This window comes from Pristiophorus japonicus, chromosome 31, assembly GCF_044704955.1.
Source record: "Pristiophorus japonicus isolate sPriJap1 chromosome 31, sPriJap1.hap1, whole genome shotgun sequence".
NCBI lineage: Eukaryota > Metazoa > Chordata > Chondrichthyes > Pristiophoridae > Pristiophorus > Pristiophorus japonicus.
The window spans coordinates 9,877,377-9,894,876 of NC_092007.1; the positions used below are offsets into that span (position 1 = coordinate 9,877,377).

General features: G+C 54.9%; 2 protein-coding genes across 3 annotated transcripts in view; one reads left to right on the plus strand and one right to left on the minus strand.

Annotated features, from left to right (window-relative positions):
• LOC139240333 (DNA repair protein XRCC1-like) overlaps positions 1 to 342 on the minus strand; it is a 19,492-nt gene extending 19,150 nt beyond the window's left edge. Inside the window, exon 1 of the mRNA XM_070868806.1 lies at positions 325 to 342. Coding sequence (XP_070724907.1) covers positions 325 to 342 — 18 coding nt within the window. The remainder of the gene's footprint in view (positions 1 to 324) is intronic.
• A 3,126-nt stretch (positions 343 to 3,468) lies between these two features.
• The window catches only part of ethe1 (ETHE1 persulfide dioxygenase), an 18,770-nt gene continuing 4,738 nt past the window's right edge, over positions 3,469 to 17,500 (plus strand). The window contains exons 1-5 of one of the 2 annotated variants that reach the window (XM_070868895.1): positions 3,469 to 4,092; positions 5,851 to 5,995; positions 8,487 to 8,635; positions 10,663 to 10,792; positions 14,971 to 15,060. In XM_070868895.1, coding sequence (XP_070724996.1) covers positions 3,913 to 4,092; positions 5,851 to 5,995; positions 8,487 to 8,635; positions 10,663 to 10,792; positions 14,971 to 15,060 — 694 coding nt within the window. In that variant the 5' untranslated portion in view covers positions 3,469 to 3,912. The remainder of the gene's footprint in view (positions 4,093 to 5,850; positions 5,996 to 8,486; positions 8,636 to 10,662; positions 10,793 to 14,970; positions 15,061 to 17,500) is intronic. The other variant, XM_070868896.1, reaches the window with a different exon arrangement.

The window sequence follows — 17,500 nt, forward strand, 5'->3', positions numbered from 1 at the left end:
AGGCAGAGAAAGACAGACAGAGCACAGTGCAGCGCTCCCTCAGTACTGCCCCTCCGACAGTGAGGCACTCCCTCAGTACTGCCCCTCCGACAGTGAGGCGCTCCCTCAGTACTGCCCCTCCGACAGTGAGGCACTCCCTCAGTACTGCCCCTCCGACAGTGAGGCACTCCCTCAGTACTGCCCCTCCGACAGTGAGGCACTCCCTCAGTACTGCCCCTGGGGGTGTGACGACCTGGATTTTGTGCTTAGTCTGTGGAGTGGGACTCGAACCCACGACCTTGTGGCTCAGAGGTGGAGTGCTGCCCAGTGACCCGTTGCCGTTACCCGCTGTGTGCTGGACATGACCAGGAGCCCACACTGAGACACACACACGTCAGGGTTTATTCAAACACAGCACCGCACTCCGTCCTGACCAACCTCACCGGGAGCGCTGAGGGTCAGCAAGAAGCAGTCGCCATTGACACTGTACCGGGGGTGGGGGGGGCACTCGATCCGGGATAGGAGTGGTTGGGGAGGGGGGGATAGGAGGGGAGAGAGGAGGGGGGAGGGGATAGGAGGGAGGGGGATAGGAGTGGAGAGGGATAGGAGGAGAGGGGGATAGGAGGGGAGGGATAGGAGGGGCGGGATAGAAGGGAGGGGGATAGGAGTGGAGGGGGATAGGAGGGGAGGGGATTGGAGGGAAGGGAATAGGAGGGAGTGGGATAGGAGGGAGGGGGATAGGAGTGGAGAGGGATAGGAGGGGAGGTGGATAGGAGGGGAGGGGGATAGCAGGGGAGGGGATTGGAGGGAAGGGAATAGGAGGGAATGGGATAGGAAGGAGGGGGATAGGAGTGGAGAGGGATAGGAGGGGAGGTGGATAGGAGGGAGGGATAGGAGGGGAGGGATAGGAGGGAGAGATAGGAGAGGGAGGGATAGGAGGGGAGGGATAGGAGGGGTGGGATAGAAGGGAGGGGGATAGGAGTGGAGGGGGATAGGAGGGAGGAGGATAGGAGGGAGGGGGATAGGAGGGAGGGGGATAGGAGTGGAGAGGGATAGGAGGGGAGGGGGTCAGGAAAGGAGGGGGATAGGAGGGGAGGGGATTGGAGGGAAGGGAATAGGAGGGAGTGGGGTAGGAGGGAGGGGGATAGGAGTGGAGAGGGATAGGAGGGGAGGGGGTCAGGAAAGGAGGGGGATAGGAGGGGAGGGGATTGGAGGGAAGGGAATAGGAGGGAATGGGATAGGAAGGAGGGGGGATAAGAGTGGAGAGGGATAGGAGGGGAGGGGAATAGGGGGGAGGGGGATAGGAGGGGAGGGAATAGGAGTGAGTGGGGAATAGGAGGGAGTGGGATAGGAGGGAGGGGGATAGGAGTGGGATAGGAGGGAAGGGGATAGGAGGAAGGGGGATAAGAGGGAAGGGGATAGGAGGGGAGTGGATAGGAGGGGAGGGGATAGCAGGGGAGGGGATAGGAGGGAAGTGGGATAGGAGGGAAGGGGATAGGAGGGAGTGGAATAGGAGGGGAGTGGGATAGGAGGGAGGGGGATAGGGGGGAGGGGATAGGAGGGAGTGGGATAGGATGGAGGGGGATAGGAGGGAGTGGAATAGGAGGGGAGTGGGGATAGGATGGAGTGGGATTGGAGGGAGTGGGATAGGAGGGAGGGGGCTAGGTGGGGAGGGGATAGGAGGGGAGTGGGATAGGAGGGAGGGAGATAGGAGGGGAGGAATAGGATGGAGGGGGATAGGAGGGGAGGGGGAGGAGGAGACGGATCGGAGGGAGGGTTAAGAGGGGAGGATAGGAGGGAGGGGAATAGGAGGGGAGGGGGTCAGGAAAGGAGGGGGATAGGAGGGGAGGGGATTGGAGGGAAGGGAATAGGAGGGAGTGGGGTAGGAGGGAGGGGGATAGGAGTGGAGAGGGATAGGAGGGGAGGGGGTCAGGAAAGGAGGGGGATAGGAGGGGAGGGGATTGGAGGGAAGGGAATAGGAGGGAATGGGATAGGAAGGAGGGGGGATAAGAGTGGAGAGGGATAGGAGGGGAGGGGAATAGGGGGGAGGGGGATAGGAGGGGAGGGAATAGGAGTGAGTGGGGAATAGGAGGGAGTGGGATAGGAGGGAGGGGGATAGGAGTGGGATAGGAGGGAAGGGGATAGGAGGAAGGGGGATAAGAGGGAAGGGGATAGGAGGGGAGTGGATAGGAGGGGAGGGGATAGCAGGGGAGGGGATAGGAGGGAAGTGGGATAGGAGGGAAGGGGATAGGAGGGAGTGGAATAGGAGGGGAGTGGGATAGGAGGGAGGGGGATAGGGGGGAGGGGATAGGAGGGAGTGGGATAGGATGGAGGGGGATAGGAGGGAGTGGAATAGGAGGGGAGTGGGATAGGATGGAGTGGGATTGGAGGGAGTGGGATAGGAGGGAGGGGGCTAGGTGGGGAGGGGATAGGAGGGGAGTGGGATAGGAGGGAGGGAGATAGGAGGGGAGGATAGGATGGAGGGGGATAGGAGGGGAGGGGGAGGAGGAGACGGATCGGAGGGAGGGTTAAGAGGGGAGAGGATAGGAGGGAGGGGAATAGGAGGGGAGGGATAGGAGGGAGTGGGATAGGAGGGGAGAGGAGGAGGGGGGAGGGATAGGTAGGAGGGGGGTAGGAGGGAGGGGGATAGGAGGGAGTGGGGAGAGGAGGGAGTGGGAGAGGAGGGAGTGGGATAGGAGGGGAGGCCTAGGAGGAGACGGATCGGAGGGGAGGGGTATAGGAGGGGAGAGGAGGGAGTGGGAGAGGAGGGAGGAGGAGAGGGAGGGGAAGGGGAGAGGGAGGGACCCCGACAATTGCTCCCGCCCTGTGAATGTTCCAAGTTGCCCCTCAGTGCTCCCCTCGGCCCCCTCGGCCCCCCTCAGTGCTCCCCTCGGCCCCCCTCAGTGCTCCCCTCGGCCCCCCTCGGCCCCCCTCAGTGCTCCCCTCGGCCCCCTCAGTGCTCCCCTCGGCCCCCCTTAGCCCCTCAGTGCTCCCCTCGGCCCCCCTCAGTGCTCCCCTCGGCCCCCCTCAGTGCTCCCCTCGGCCCCCCTCAGTGCTCCCCTCGGCCCCCCTCAGTGCTCCCCTCGGCCCCCCTCAGTGCTCCCCTGGGCCCCCCTCAGTGCTCCCCTCGGCCCCCCTCAGTGCTCCCCTCGGCCCCCCTCAGTGCTCCCCTCGGCCCCCCTCAGTGCTCCCCTCGGCCCCCTCAGTGCTCCCCTCGGCCCCCCTCAGTGCTCCCCTCGGCCCCCCTCGCGACCTCCGCCCTTCCACGCAGACCTTAAGCCCCACCCGCGGAGATTACGGACATTCTGCCCCCGGAGCCCCCCCTGCTCCGCCAAAATTGATTATTGATTTGCAACGTGGTTTTTTTTTAAATTTGAGTTCTGAGTGGAGCGCTCGGGGGCTGTGGTGATACCCGCCCTCCTGTATGGGGGGGGGGGCTCAGAGACATGGACCGTGTACAGTAGACACCTCGAGTCGCCGGAGAAATACCACCAACGCTGTCTCCGCCAGATCCGGCAAATCCCCCGGGAGGACAGACGCACCAACGTTAGCGTCCTCGACCAGGCCCAACATCCCCAGCATCGAAGCACTGACCACACACTCGACCAGCTCCGCTGGGCAGGGCCACATTGTCCGCATGGTCCCCCCCAGACACGAGACTCCCCAAAGCGTCCAGGCCAGAGGCGTACGTTCTCTCTCTCATCGCTCTGAAAGGCCTGACCAGGGTCGCTCAAAACCTCCGGCCTCCTCCCCAGCAATAAAGTTACGCAAGGCGTTGGAAATGTCGCCTCCGGTTAATGTTTAACCTCCCTCTCACGACAAAGTTCCCCAGTGTTCCTCGGACCCTGGGCAGTGCAGCAGGAAGTAACACTCTCTCTCTCTCTCTCTCTCTCTCTCGCTCTCTCTCTCTCTCTGGCTTGGCCGCTTTGTAACATGAGTGCAGTGGGCCGGATTCTGCTCAACTCCGTCTGCCGGGGAGGCCGGGCTGTCACTCCGGGGCCTGCGGCTGGATTTCACCGGGGCAGGAATGTGCTGCACATCCAGCCCCTCATCACCACCCTCCGTCTCAGCCACCACCAGTCGGCACTGGCGAAAGGGTTAATATTCCGACAGGTGAGTCACCGGGTGAGCCAGCACAACAGGCCCCCGCCATAACTAGCAGACAAGCCCGAATTAAACAGAGAGAGGGGGAGAGAGAGGGGGAGAGACAGGGAGAGAGAGACAGGGAGAGAGAGGGAGACAGAGAGAGAGAGAGAGAGACAGTGAGAGAGACAGGGAGAGAGAGAGAGACAGAGAGAGAGAGAGAGACAGGGAGAGAGAGGGAGACAGAGAGAGAGAGAGAGAGACAGTGAGAGAGACAGGGAGAGAGAGAGAGAGACAGGGAGAGAGAGAGAGACAGCGAGAGGGAGAGAGAGAGACAGGGAGAGAGAGAGAGACAGAGAGAGAGAGACAGCGAGAGAGAGAGAGAGAGAGACAGACAGAGAGAGAGAGAGAGAGACAGGGAGAGAGACAGGGAGAGAGAGAGAGACAGCGAGAGAGAGAGAGAGAGAGACAGCGAGAGAGAGAGAGAGAGGGAGACAGAGAGAGAGAGAGAGACAGAGAGAGAGAGACAGAGAAAGAAAGACAGAGAGACAGCCAGAGAGAGAGAGAGAGACAGAGAGACACAGACAGAGAGAGAGAGAGAGAGAGACAGACAGACAGAGAGAGAAAGAAAGACAGAGAGAGACAGCCAGAGAGAGAGACAGAGAGAAACAGAGAGAGAGAGACACACACACACACACAGACAGAGATAGAGAGAAAGAGAGAGAGAGAGACAGAGAGAGCGAGAGAAAGAGAGAGAGAGGGAGAGACAGAGAGAGAGGGAGAGACAGAGAGAGAGAGAGAGACAGACAGAGAGAGACAGCCAGAGAGAGAGAGACAGAGAGACACAGACAGAGAGAGAGAGAGAGAGAGACAGACAGAGAGAAAAAGAAAGACAGAGAGAGACAGCCAGAGAGAGAGACAGAGAGAAACAGAGAGAGAGAGAGACACACACACACACAGACAGAGAGAGAGAGAAAGGGAGAGAGAGAGAAAGAGAGAGACAGAGAGAGAGAGAGGGAGAGACAGACAGAGAGAGAGAGAGACAGAGAGAGAGGGAGAGACAGACAGAGAGAGAGAGAGAGAGACAGACAGAGAGAGAGAGAGAAACAGAGAAATAGAGAGAGAGAGAGACACACACACAGAGACAGAGACAGAGAGAGAGAGAAAGAGAGAGAGAGACAGAGAGGGAGAGACAGAGAGAGAGAGAGAGACAGAGAGCGAGAGAGAGAGAGGGGAGGAGAGGCAGAGAGAGACAGACAGAGAGAGAGAGAGAGACAGAGAGAGAGAGGCAGAGAAAGACAGTCAGACAGACAGAGCACAGTGCGGCACTCCCTCAGTACTGCCCCTTCGACAGTACGGCACTCCCTCAGTACTGCACCTCCGACAGTGTGGCACTCCCTCAGTACTGCCCCTTCGACAGTGCGGCGCTCCCTCAGTACTGCACCTCCCGACAGTGCGGCATTCCCTCAGTACTGGCCCTCCGACAGCGCGGCACTCCCTCAATACTGCCCCTCCGACAGCGTGGCACTCCCTCAGTACTGCCCCTCCGACAGTACGGCACTCCCTCAGTACTGCCCCTCCGACAGCGCAGTACGGCACTCCCTCAGTACTGCCCCTCCGACAGCGCAGTACGGCGCTCCCTCAGTACTGTACATGTACAGGAGCCCACACTGAGACACACACACATACAGGCTGTACAGTTCCAGACGGGAGTGAATGGTTACGTTTTGTCCAGATTGTATGTCTGATCTAATCACCAATTGTCTTTCGCTCCTCTGACTCAACTAGCTGTTTGAGAAGATCAGTTGCACATATACCTACTTACTAGGAGATGTACAGAGCAAGGAGGCAGTAATCATTGACCCAGTGCTGGAAACAGTCAGCAGAGATGTTAAATTAATTCAGGAACTCGGGCTCAATCTGCTCTATGCAGGTAAGAAAAATACAATATTTAATCCAAGGTGTTCTCACCATCCACAACAAACACTCCCAGGGCAGGTACAGGTACAGGGGGTTAGATACAGAGTAAAGCTCCCTCTACACTGTCCCATCAAACACTCCCAGGGCAGGTACAGGTACAGGGGGTTAGATACAGAGTAAAGCTCCCTCTACACTGTCCCATCAAACACTCCCAGGACAGGTACAGGTACAGCATGGGGTTAGATACAGAGTAAAGCCCCCTCTACACTGTCCCATCAAACACTCCCAGGGCAGGTACAGGTACAGCATGGGGTTAGATACAGAGTAAAGCTCACTCTACACTGTCCCATCAAACACTCCCAGGGCAGGTACAGGTACAGCACGGGGTTAGATACAGAGTAAAGCTCCCTCTGCACTGTCCCATCAAACACTCCCAGGGCAGGTACAGGTACAGCATGGGGTTAGATACAGAGTAAAGCTCCCTCTACACTGTCCCATCAAACACTCCCAGGGCAGGTACAGCACGGGGTTAGAAGCAGAGTAAAGATCCCTCTGCACTGTCCCATCAAACACTCCCAGGGCAGGTACAGGTACAGGGGGTTAGATACAGAGTAAAGCTCCCTCTACACTGTCCCATCAAACACTCCCAGGGCAGGTACAGCACGGGGTTAGATACAGAGTAAAGCTCCCTCTGCACTGTCCCATCAAACACTCCCAGGGCAGGTACAGGGGGTTAGATACAGAGAAAAGCTCCCTCTACACTGTCCCATCAAACACTCCCAGGGCAGGTACAGGGGGTTAGATACAGAGTAAAGCTCCCTCTACACTGTCCCATCAAACACTCCCAGGGCAGGTACAGCACGGGGTTAGATACAGAGTAAAGCTCCCTCTGCACTGTCCCATCAAACACTCCCAGGGCAGGTACAGGTACAGGGGGTTAGATACAGAGTAAAGCTCCCTCTACACTGTCCCATCAAACACTCCCAGGGCAGATCGTCGGGTTGCTAGGCTGAGAGGGGGTTGAGGAAGGGGGCGGGGTCATTGGACCTACTTAGAATTACATTGAATTTACAACACAGAAATAGACCATTGGCCTATCAGCTCTTCACGTCCCCCAAACGTCTCAAAGCGCCTCACAGCCAATGAAGTACGTTTTGGAGTGCGGTCACTGTTGTATTGTGGGAAACGCAGCAGCCAGTTTGCGCACAGCAAGCTCCCACACACACCAGTCGCTCATGTCTTCCCGGCCAAGGTGGCGGCCATGTTGTACACAGCAAGCTCCCACGGGGTGCAATGAGATGAATCTGTTATTTTCTCTCAAGCGACGTTAGTGGAGGGAGGAATTTGGGCCGCGGGGTTACCAGGCGGAGAACTCGTACCCAATCTTCTGTCGACAGTGGTCGTTGGAGATTTAATGTCCGCCCGAACGGCATAAGAACATCAGAAATAGGAGCAGGAGTCGGCCATTCGGCCCCTCGAGCCTGCTCCGCCATTTAATACCATCATGGCTGATCCGATCATGGACTCAGCTCCACTTCCCCGCCCGCTCCCCATAACCCTTCACTCCCTTATCGCTCAAAAATCTGTCTATCTCCACCTTAAATATATTCAATGACCCAGCCTCCACAGCTCTCTGGGGCAGAGAATTCCACAGATTTACAACCCTCTGAGAGAAGAAATTCCTCCTCATCTCAGTTTTAAATGGGCGGCCCCTTATTCTAAGACCATGCCCCCTAGTTCTAGTCTCCCCCATCAGTGGAAACATCCTCTCTGCATCCACCTTGTAAAGCCGAGAGGGAGTGCCGCACTGTCGGAGGGGCAGTACTGAGGGAGCGCCGCACTGTCAGAGGGGCACTACTGAGGGAGTGCCGCACTGTCAGTGGGGCAGTACTGAGGGAGTGCCGCACTGTCGGAGGGGCAGTACTGAGGGAGCACCGCACGGTTGGAGGGGCGGTACTGAGGGAGCACCGCACTGTCGGAGGGGCAGTACTGAGGGAGCACCGCACTGTCGGAGGGGCAGTACTGAGGGAGCACCGCGCTGTCGGAGGGGCAGTACTGAGGGAGTGCCGCACTTTCGGAGATACCGACTTTCACATGCGGCCTTAAACCGAGGCCCCGTCTGCCCTCTCAGGTGGACGCAAAAGATCCCAGAGCCCACTATTTGGAAGACGATCAGGGAGCAGTTCTCCCCGGTGTCCTGGGGCCAATATCCAGCAACAAACATCACTAAAAATACAGATGAACTGGGTCATTATCACATTGCTGTGTGTGGGAGCTTGCTGTGCGCAAATTGGCTGCCGCGTTTCCCACAATGCAACAGCGAGCACACGTCAAGGGTGCTTCATTGGCTGTGAAGCGCTTTGGGCCATCCTGAGGGGGTGAAAGGCGCTACATCAATGCAAGGACCTTTTCAGGTCTTTGCCCCTTCCCCTCAACCGCCTATCAGATCTATCGTTGAAGGCTGGTAGAGATTGACGCTATTGGTCTCCTTGTTCCGTACGCAGCCAATACCCACTGCCATGCCGATCATGTGACTGGCACTGGCCTCATGAAGACAATGATGCCTGGATGTCGAAGTGTTATATCCAATGACAGCGGAGCCTTGGCTGACATTTGCATTAAGGAGGGTGACTACATCAACTTTGGCAAATTCGTAAGTAAACTCCGGACTAAGAATGATATCAGATTTTGCAGCCGTTCGGTCCCACCGCTCCGTGCCGGGGTTTATGTCCCACCGCTCCGTGCCGGGATTTATGCTCCACACCAGGCTCCTCCCTCCCCTCTCCATCTCACCCCATCACCATATCCTTCAATTCCCTTCTCCCTCATGTGTTTATCCAGCTTCCCCTTAAATGTATCTCTGCTCCTCGCCTCGACCCCTCCCTGTGGGAGTGAGATCCCCATTCTCACCCCTCTCTGGGTAAAGAAGTTTCTCCTGAATTCCCCATTGGATTTATCAGTGACTGTCGTATATTGATGGTCCCGAGTTCTGGTCTCCCTCCACAAGTGGAAACATCTTCTCTACGTCTACCCTATCGAACCCTTTCATAATCTACACACCTCCATCAGCTCACCCCACCAGCCTTCTCTGTTCTAGAGTAAAGGGACCCAGTCTTTCCTGATAGTTATAACCTCCCAGTTCATGTATCATCCTCGTAAATCTTCCCTGCACCTTCTCCAGTGCCTCGATATCCATTCCATAACACGGAGACCAGAACTGTGCACGGTGCTCCAAGTGTGGTCTAACCCAGGTATATGGAGACCAGAACTGTGCACGGTGCTCCCAGTGTGGTCTAACCCAGGTATATGGAGACCAGAACTGTGCACGGTGCTCCAAGTGTGGTCGAACCCAGGTATATGGAGACCAGAACTGTGCACGGTGCTCCAAGTGTGGTCTAACCCAGGTATATGGAGACCAGAACTGTACACGGTGCTCCAAGTGTGGTCTAACCCAGGTATATGGAGACCAGAACTATGCACGGTGCTCCAAGTGTGGGCTAACCCAGGTATATGGAGACCAGAACTGTGCACGGTGCTCCAAGTGTGGGCTAACCCAGGTATATGGAGACCAGAACTGTGCACAGTGCTCCAAGTGTGGTCTAACCCAGGTATATAGAGACCAGAACTGTACACGGTGCTCCAAGTGTGGTCTAACCCAGGTATATGGAGACCAGAACTGTGCACGCTGCTCCCAGTGTGGTCTAACCCAGGTATATGGAGACCAGAACTGTGCACGGTGCTCCAAGTGTGGTCGAACCCAGGTATATGGAGACCAGAACTGTGCACGGTGCTCCAAGTGTGGTCTAACCCAGGTATATGGAGACCAGAACTGTACATGGTGCTCCAAGTGTGGTCTAACCCAGGTATATGGAGACCAGAACTGTGCACGGTGCTCCAAGTGTGGGCTAACCCAGGTATATGGAGACCAGAACTGTGCACGGTGCTCCAAGTGTGGGCTAACCCAGGTATATGGAGACCAGAACTGTGCACAGTGCTCCAAGTGTGGTCTAACCCAGGTATATAGAGACCAGAACTGTACACGGTGCTCCAAGTGTGGTCTAACCCAGGTATATGGAGACCAGAACTGTGCACGGTGCTCCAAGTGTGGTCTAACCCAGGTATATGGAGACCAGAACTGTGCACGGTGCTCCAAGTGTGGTCGAACCCAGGTATATGGAGACCAGAACTGTACACGGTGCTCCAAGTGTGGTCTAACCCAGGTATATGGAGACCAGAACTGTGCACAGGCCCTGTACAATTGTAGCAAGACTTCCGTCTCTTCCACTCCACCCAACCTTGCAATAAAGGCCAACGTGCCATTTGCCTGCCTGAATGACTTGCTGTACCTGCAAACAAACTCTCTGTGTCTCGGGAGATGCAGATCTCCCTGGACACCAGCATTTAAAAGTTTCTCACCAGTTAAAAAAAGCTTCCGTGTTACAATTCTTCCGACCCAAGCGAAAGACCTCACCTTTTCCCCGCGCTAAACTGCATTGGCCGCCTAGCTGCCCTCTCGCTTGTGCCTGTCGATGCCCCTTTGCAGACGCAGTGTCTTCTCCTCAATGCTGACAGTCCCGCCGAGCTTTGTGTCGTCAGCAAATGTTTTTCGCCCCGTCGGGCTCATTTTTTTTGGAAAAAAAAAACGTGATTTGATTTGCTTTGGGTTTCGGTCCTGGCTAGTTTTTGGAGGCCCGCTCGACCCCAGGTCACACGGACGGCTGCCTAACCTACGTGCTCAATGACAGTTCGATGGCGTTCACCGGAGACGCGCTTCTGATCAGGGGTTGTGGACGCACAGATTTTCAGCAAGGTAAGCCCTTCCGTCTCGCCCCCTGCTGCCCCAAGCCCCCTCTCAACCCCCCCCACCCCCCACCAATCACCTTCTGTACAACTAATTTTGGCAGAACTTTAAAATCAAATGCCCCCTTTTTGAGAAGGCGTCGGAACCAACAAATTGTCCAAATTAACTTGGGAACTTTACCAAATCAACTTAGGTTGCCCCGGGGGCGACGGTGCACTCCAGTCCCTCCGGCGCCCACCTCTCGCGGAAGGCCGCGAGCGTACCGGTGGACACCGCGTGCTCCCATCTCCAGGGCCACCCCGGCTTGGCTGTAACCCGTGGACGAGAGGCAGGCAGTCGGGGCTGAACGACCCCCTCGACTGCCCGCTGCCTGGACCGGTTAATGGCCTCCCCTTGGCCAGGGCCCAGGAGCAGGCCCCACGAGGAGGCCCTCGGACTTGCCCCGCTCCCCTCCGCACAGGGTGCCCAAAGATCAGGAGCGTGGGACTGAAGTGCACAGCCAGAATTTGAGGAGCGGCCCCTTCAAGCAATGGAAGAGGGGCTGCAACCTCACACACTGAACGTACACGTGGAACACGGACTCCTCCAGGCCGCAGAAATCGCAGGCGGCCCCGGGAGCCCGTGAACCGATTTAACGACCGATTGCACGGGACTGTCCCGTGCACCACCCTCCAGGCCAAGTCCCCGATAAATAGAGGGAGGACTCCCGCGTAGAGTTCACTCCATCGGGGACCCCCGCCTCCTCCGGACGGCAAGATGGCCGCCATGGCGTGTCCGGACGGCAGACGAGGATGGCAAGGTGGAGAGTGCGCAGGAAACCCCTCCCTCCGCGCAGAACCAAAAGGCACCTTCTGTACAGAAAGATTTATTGCGGATTCCTCTGTTGACGTTCCCCAGTCCGAGCCTCCTGATTGGCCTGCGCTGTCGGAGGGGCAGTACTGAGGGAGCGCCGCGCTGTCGGAGGGGCAATACTGAGGGAGTGCCGTACTGCGCTGTCGGAGGGGCAGTCCTGAGGGAACACAACACTGTCAGAGGGGCAGTACTGAGGGAGCGCCGCACTGTCGGAGGGGCAGTACTGAGGGAGCGCCGCGCTGTCGGAGGGGCAGTACTGAGGGAGCGCCGCACTGTCGGAGGGGCGGTACTGAGGGAGCACCGCACTGTCGGAGGGGCAGTACTGAGGGAGCGCCGCACTGTCGGAGGGACAGTACTGAGGGAACGCCGCACTGTCGTAGGGGCAGTACTGAGGGAGCGCCGCACTGTCGGAGGGGCAGTACTGAGGGAGTGCCGTACTGCGCTGTCGGAGGGGCAGTCCTGAGGGAACACAACACTGTCAGAGGGGCAGTACTGAGGGAGTGCCGCACTGTCGGAGTGGCAGTACTGAGGGAACACAACACTGTCGGAGGGGTGGTACTGAGGGAACACCACACTGTCGGAGGTGCAGTACTGAGGGAGCGCTGCACTGTAGGAGGGGCAGTACTGAGGGAGCGCTGCACTGTAGGAGGGGCAGTACTGAGGGAGCGCTGCACTGTCGGAGGTGCCGTCTTTCGGATGAGACGTTAAACCGAGGCCCCGTCTGCCCTCTCGGGTGGATGTAAAAGATCCCGGGGCCACTATTTGGAAGAAGAGCAGGGGGAGTTCTCCCCGTTGTCCTGGGGCCAATATTTATCCCTCAATCAACATCACTTTATTAAGATGGAGAGTGACACAGTTAGTTCGGAGACTAGGGTCCTGAACTTAAGGAAAGGTAACTTCGATGGTATGAGACGTGAATTGGCTAGAATAGACTGGGGAATGATACTGAAAGGGTTGACGGTGGATAGGCAATGGCAAACATTTATAGATCACATGAATGAACTTCAACAATTGTACATCCCTGTCTGGAGTAAAAATAAAATGGGGAAGGTGGCTCAACCGTGGCTAACAAGGGAAATTAAGGATAGTGTTAAATCCAAGGAAGAGGCATATAAATTGGGCTAGAAAAAGCCAAACCTGTGGACTGGGAGAAATGTAAAATTCAACAGAGGAAGACTAAGGGTTTAATTAGGAGGGGGGAAATAGAGTACGAGAGGAAGCTTGTAGGGAACATAAAAACTGTCTGCAAAAGCTTCTATAAATATGTGAAGAGAAAACGATTAGTGAAGACAAACATTGGTCTCTTGCAGTCAGACTCAGGTGAATTTATAATGGGGAACCAAGAAATGGCAGACCAATTGAACAAATACTTTGGTTCTGTCTTCACGAAGGAAGACACAAATAACGTTCCGGAAATACTAGGGGACTGAGGGTCTAGTGAGAAGGAGGAACTGAAGGATATCCTTATTAGGTGGGAAATTGTGTTGGGGAAATTGATGGGATTGAAGGCCGATAGATCCCTGGGGCCTGATAATCTGCATTCCAGAGTACTTAAGGAAGTGGCCCTAGAAATAGTGGATGCATTGGTGATCATTTTCCAACAGTCTATCGACTCTGGATCAGTTCCTATGGATTGGAGGATAGCTAATGTAACACCACTTTTTAAAAAAGGAGGGAGAGAGAAGGTGGGTAATTATAGACCGGTTAGCCTGACATCAGTAGTGGGGAAAATGTTGGAATCAATTATTAAAGATGAAATAGCAGCGCATTTGGAAAGCAGTGACAGGATCGGTCCAAGTCAGCATGGATTTATGAAAGGGAAATCATGTTTGACAAAACTTCTGGAATTTTTTGAGGATGTAACTGGTAGAGTGGACAAGGGAGAACCAGTGGATGTGGTGTATCTGGACTTTCAAAAGGCTTTTGACAAGGTCCCACACAAGAGATTGGTGTGCAAAATCAAAGCTCATGGTATTGGGGATAATGTACTGACGTGGATAGAGAACTGGTTGGCAGACGGGAAGCAGAGAGTCGGGATAAACGGGTCCTTTTCAGAATGGCAGGCAGTGACTAGTGGGGTGCCGCAGGGCTCAGTGCTGGGACCCCAGCTATTTACAATATACAGCAATAATTTGGATGAAGGAATTGAGTGTAATATCTCCAAGTTTGTAGATGACACTAAACTTGGTGGCGGTGTGAGCTGTGAGGAGAATGCTAAGAGGCTGCAGGGTGACTTGGACAGGTTAGGTGAGTGGGCAAATGCATGGCAGATGTAGTATAATGTGGATAAATGTGAGGTTATCCATTTTGAGGGCAAAAACAGAAAGGCAGAATATTATCTGAATGGCGGCAGATTAGGAAAAGGGGAGGTGCAACGAGACCTGGGTGTCATGGTACATCAGTCATTGAAGGTTGGCATGCAGGTACAGCAGGTGGTGAAGAAGGCAAATGGTATGTTGGCTTTCATAGCTCGGGGAATTGAGTATAGGAGCAGGGAGGTCTTACTGCAGTTGTACAGAGCCTTGGTGAGGCCTCACCTGGAATATTGTGTTCAGTTTTGGTCTCCTAATCTGAGGAAGGACGTTCTTGCTATTGAGGGAGTGCAGCGAAGGTTCACCAGACTGATTCCCGGGATGGCTGGGCTGACATATGAGGAGAGACTGGATCAACTGGGCCTGTATTCACTGGAATTTAGAAGGATGAGAAGGGATCTCATAGAAATGTATAAGATTCTGACGGGACTGGACAGGTTAGATGCAGGAAGAATGTTCCCGATTGTTGGGGAAGTCCAGAACCAGGGGACATAGTCTTAGGATAACGGGTAGGCCATTTAGGACTGAAATGAGGAGAAACTTCTTCACTCAGAGAGTTGTTAACCTGTGGAATTCCCTGCCGCAGAGAGTTGTTGATGCCAGTTCATTGGATATATTCAAGAGGGAGTTAGATGTGGCCCTTATGGCTAAAGGGATCAAGGGGTATGGAGAGAAAGCAGGAAAGGGGTACTGAGGGAATGATCAGCCATGATCTTATTGAATGGTGGTGCAGGCTCGAAGGGCCGAATGGCCTACTCCTGCACCTATTTTCTATCTTTCTATGTTTCTATCACTAAAAGCAGATGTGATCTGGGTCATTATCACATTGCTGTGTGTGGGAGCTTGCTGTGCGCAAATTGCCTGCCGCGTTTCCCACAATACAATAGTGACCACACTCCAAAAAGTACTTCATTGGTCGTGAGGCGCTTTGAGACGACAGTGGTTGTGAAAGGCGCTATATAAATACAAGTTCTCTCTGTCATCTCCTTTTCATTTCTAATTCTCTTCGGGACATTTTTCCAGGTTGTCCTAAGACTCTGTACCAGTCCGTCCATGAAAAGATCTTCTCGTTGCCTGCAGACTGCCTCTTGTACCCAGCCCATGACTACACAGGTAGGAGCAAGTTATTATTTAAGTGGAGAAAGATTGCAAAGTGCCGCAGTACAGCGGGACCTGGGGGTACTTGTGCATGAAACACAAAAGGATAGTATGCAGGTACAGCAAGTGATCAGGAAGGCCAATGGAATCTTGGCCTTTATTGCAAAGGGGATGGAGTATAAAAGCAGGGAAGTCTTGCTACAGTTATACAGGGTATTGGTGAGGCCACACCTGGAGTACTGCGTGCAGTTTTGGTTTCCATATTTACGAAAGGATACACTTGCTTTGGAGGCAGTTCAGAGAAGGTTCACTCAGTTGATTCCGGAGACGAGGGGGTTGACTTATGAGGAAAGGTTGAGGAGGTTGGGCCTCTACTCATTGGAATTCAGAAGAATGAGAGGTGATCTTATCGAAACGTATCAGATTATGAGGGGGCTCGACAAGGTGGATGCAGAGAGGATGTTTCCACTGATGGGGGAGACTAGAACTAGGGGGCATGATCTTAGAATAAGGGGCCGCCCATTTAAAACTGAGATGAGGAGGAATTTCTTCTCTCGGAGGGTTGTAAATCTGTGGAATTCTCTGCCCCAGAGAGCTGTGGAGGCTGGGTCATTGAATATATTTAAGGCGGAGATGGACAGATTGTTGAGCGATGAGGGAGTGAAGGGTTATGGGGAGCGGGCGGGGAAGTGGAGCTGAGTCCATGATCGGATCAGCCATGATCTTATTGAATGGCGGAGCAGGCTCGAGGGGCCGAATGGCCGACTCCTGCTCCTATTTCTTATGTCCTTATGTAAGTGGGAGGGGGTCTTTTGATAAACAGCTACAGTAAGGGGCAGGGATCGGAGCTGGAATTCTGGTGGAGCGCTTTCTCCTGAAATCCCGATTGGATTTATTGGTGACTGCCTTATATTGACGGCCCCCTAGTTTTGGTCACGCGTGACTTCCTCTCGGGGCTGGGAAGGGGGCGCACCAGGCAGGGTGCATTGTGACCTCTCCGCGGAGCATTGAACAGGCCAGGGGTAAGCCATTTAGGACCGAGACGAGGAGAAGCTTCTTCACTCAGAGAATTGCGAACCTGTTGGGGCCAGTTCGTTGGATATATTCAAAAGGGAGTTAGTTGTGGCCCTTACGGCTAAAGGGATCGAGGGGTATGGAGAGAAAGCAGGAAAGGGGTACTGAGGGAATGATCAGCCATGATCATATTGAGTGGTGGTGCAGATTCGAAGGGCCGAATGGCCTACTCCTGCACCTATTATCTATGTTTCTATGTCCACAGGTCAGTACTACAGGAGGGGGAGGCCATTCGGCCCCTCGAACCCGTGCCGGCTCTCTGCAGGAGCACCTCAGCCAGTCCACTCCCCCCGCCCTTTCCCCGGAGCCCGGCAAACCTCTCTCCTTCAGGGACTTACCCAACTCCCCTTTTGAAAGCCACGATTGAGTCTGCCTCCGTCGCCCCCTCGGGCAGTGCGTCCCCGATCCTAACCACTCGCTGCGTAAAAAGGTTTATCCTCGTGTCGCCTTTCTGCCAATCGCCTTCAATCTGTGTCCCTCTGGTTCTCCACCCTTCCACCAATGGGGAACGGTTTCTCTCGATCCACTCTGTCCACATCCCCTCGTGATTCTGAACCCCTCGATCGAATCTCCTCTCAACCTTCTCTGCTCCGAGGGGAACAACCCCAGCTTCTCCAGTCTCTCCCCGTCACTGAAGTCCCACATCCCCCGGGACCATTCTGGTCAATCTCCCTCCGTACCCTCTCTAAGGCCTTCACATCCTTCCTAAAGTGTGCGGGCCCAGAATTGGACACAATGCCCCAGTTGAGGCCGAACCCGTGTTTTATAAAGTGAAGAGTCATTCACACATTAAACTAAGGAAGGACAGAGTTTGTGATAACTGTTGGAAAAGTTGGGATTTTGGGAGTGTGGAGACAGGAATTTGACCCATGAGGAATTGGCACAGAGAACCAGGGATTTTTCTGTTCTGATTCACTCGGGCTTTCCCGTATAGTTTGGGGAAGTGAAATCACAGAAAGCGGGAATCTCCAAACATTATTTACAGAAACATTCCATTCCTGGAAGCGCTCACTCTCACTGTGTTCATTACAGGCTCAAGGGGCTGAATGGGCCTCCTCCTGTTCCTGTGTAACAGGCTCGAGGGGCTGAATGGGCCTCCTCCTGTTCCTGTGTAACAGGCTCGAGGGGCTGAATGGGCCTCCTCCTGTTCCTGTGTAAGAGGCTCGAGGGCTGAATGGCCTCCTCCTGTTCCTGTGTAACAGGCTCGAGGGGCTGAATGGGCCTCCTCCTGTTCCTGTGTAAGAGGCTCGAGGGCTGAATGGGCCTCCTCCTGTTCCTGTGTAACAGGCTCGAGGGGCTGAATGGGCCTCCTCCTGTTCCTGTGTAAGAGGCTCGAGGGCTGAATGGGCCTCCTCCTGTTCCTGTGTAACAGGCTCGAGGG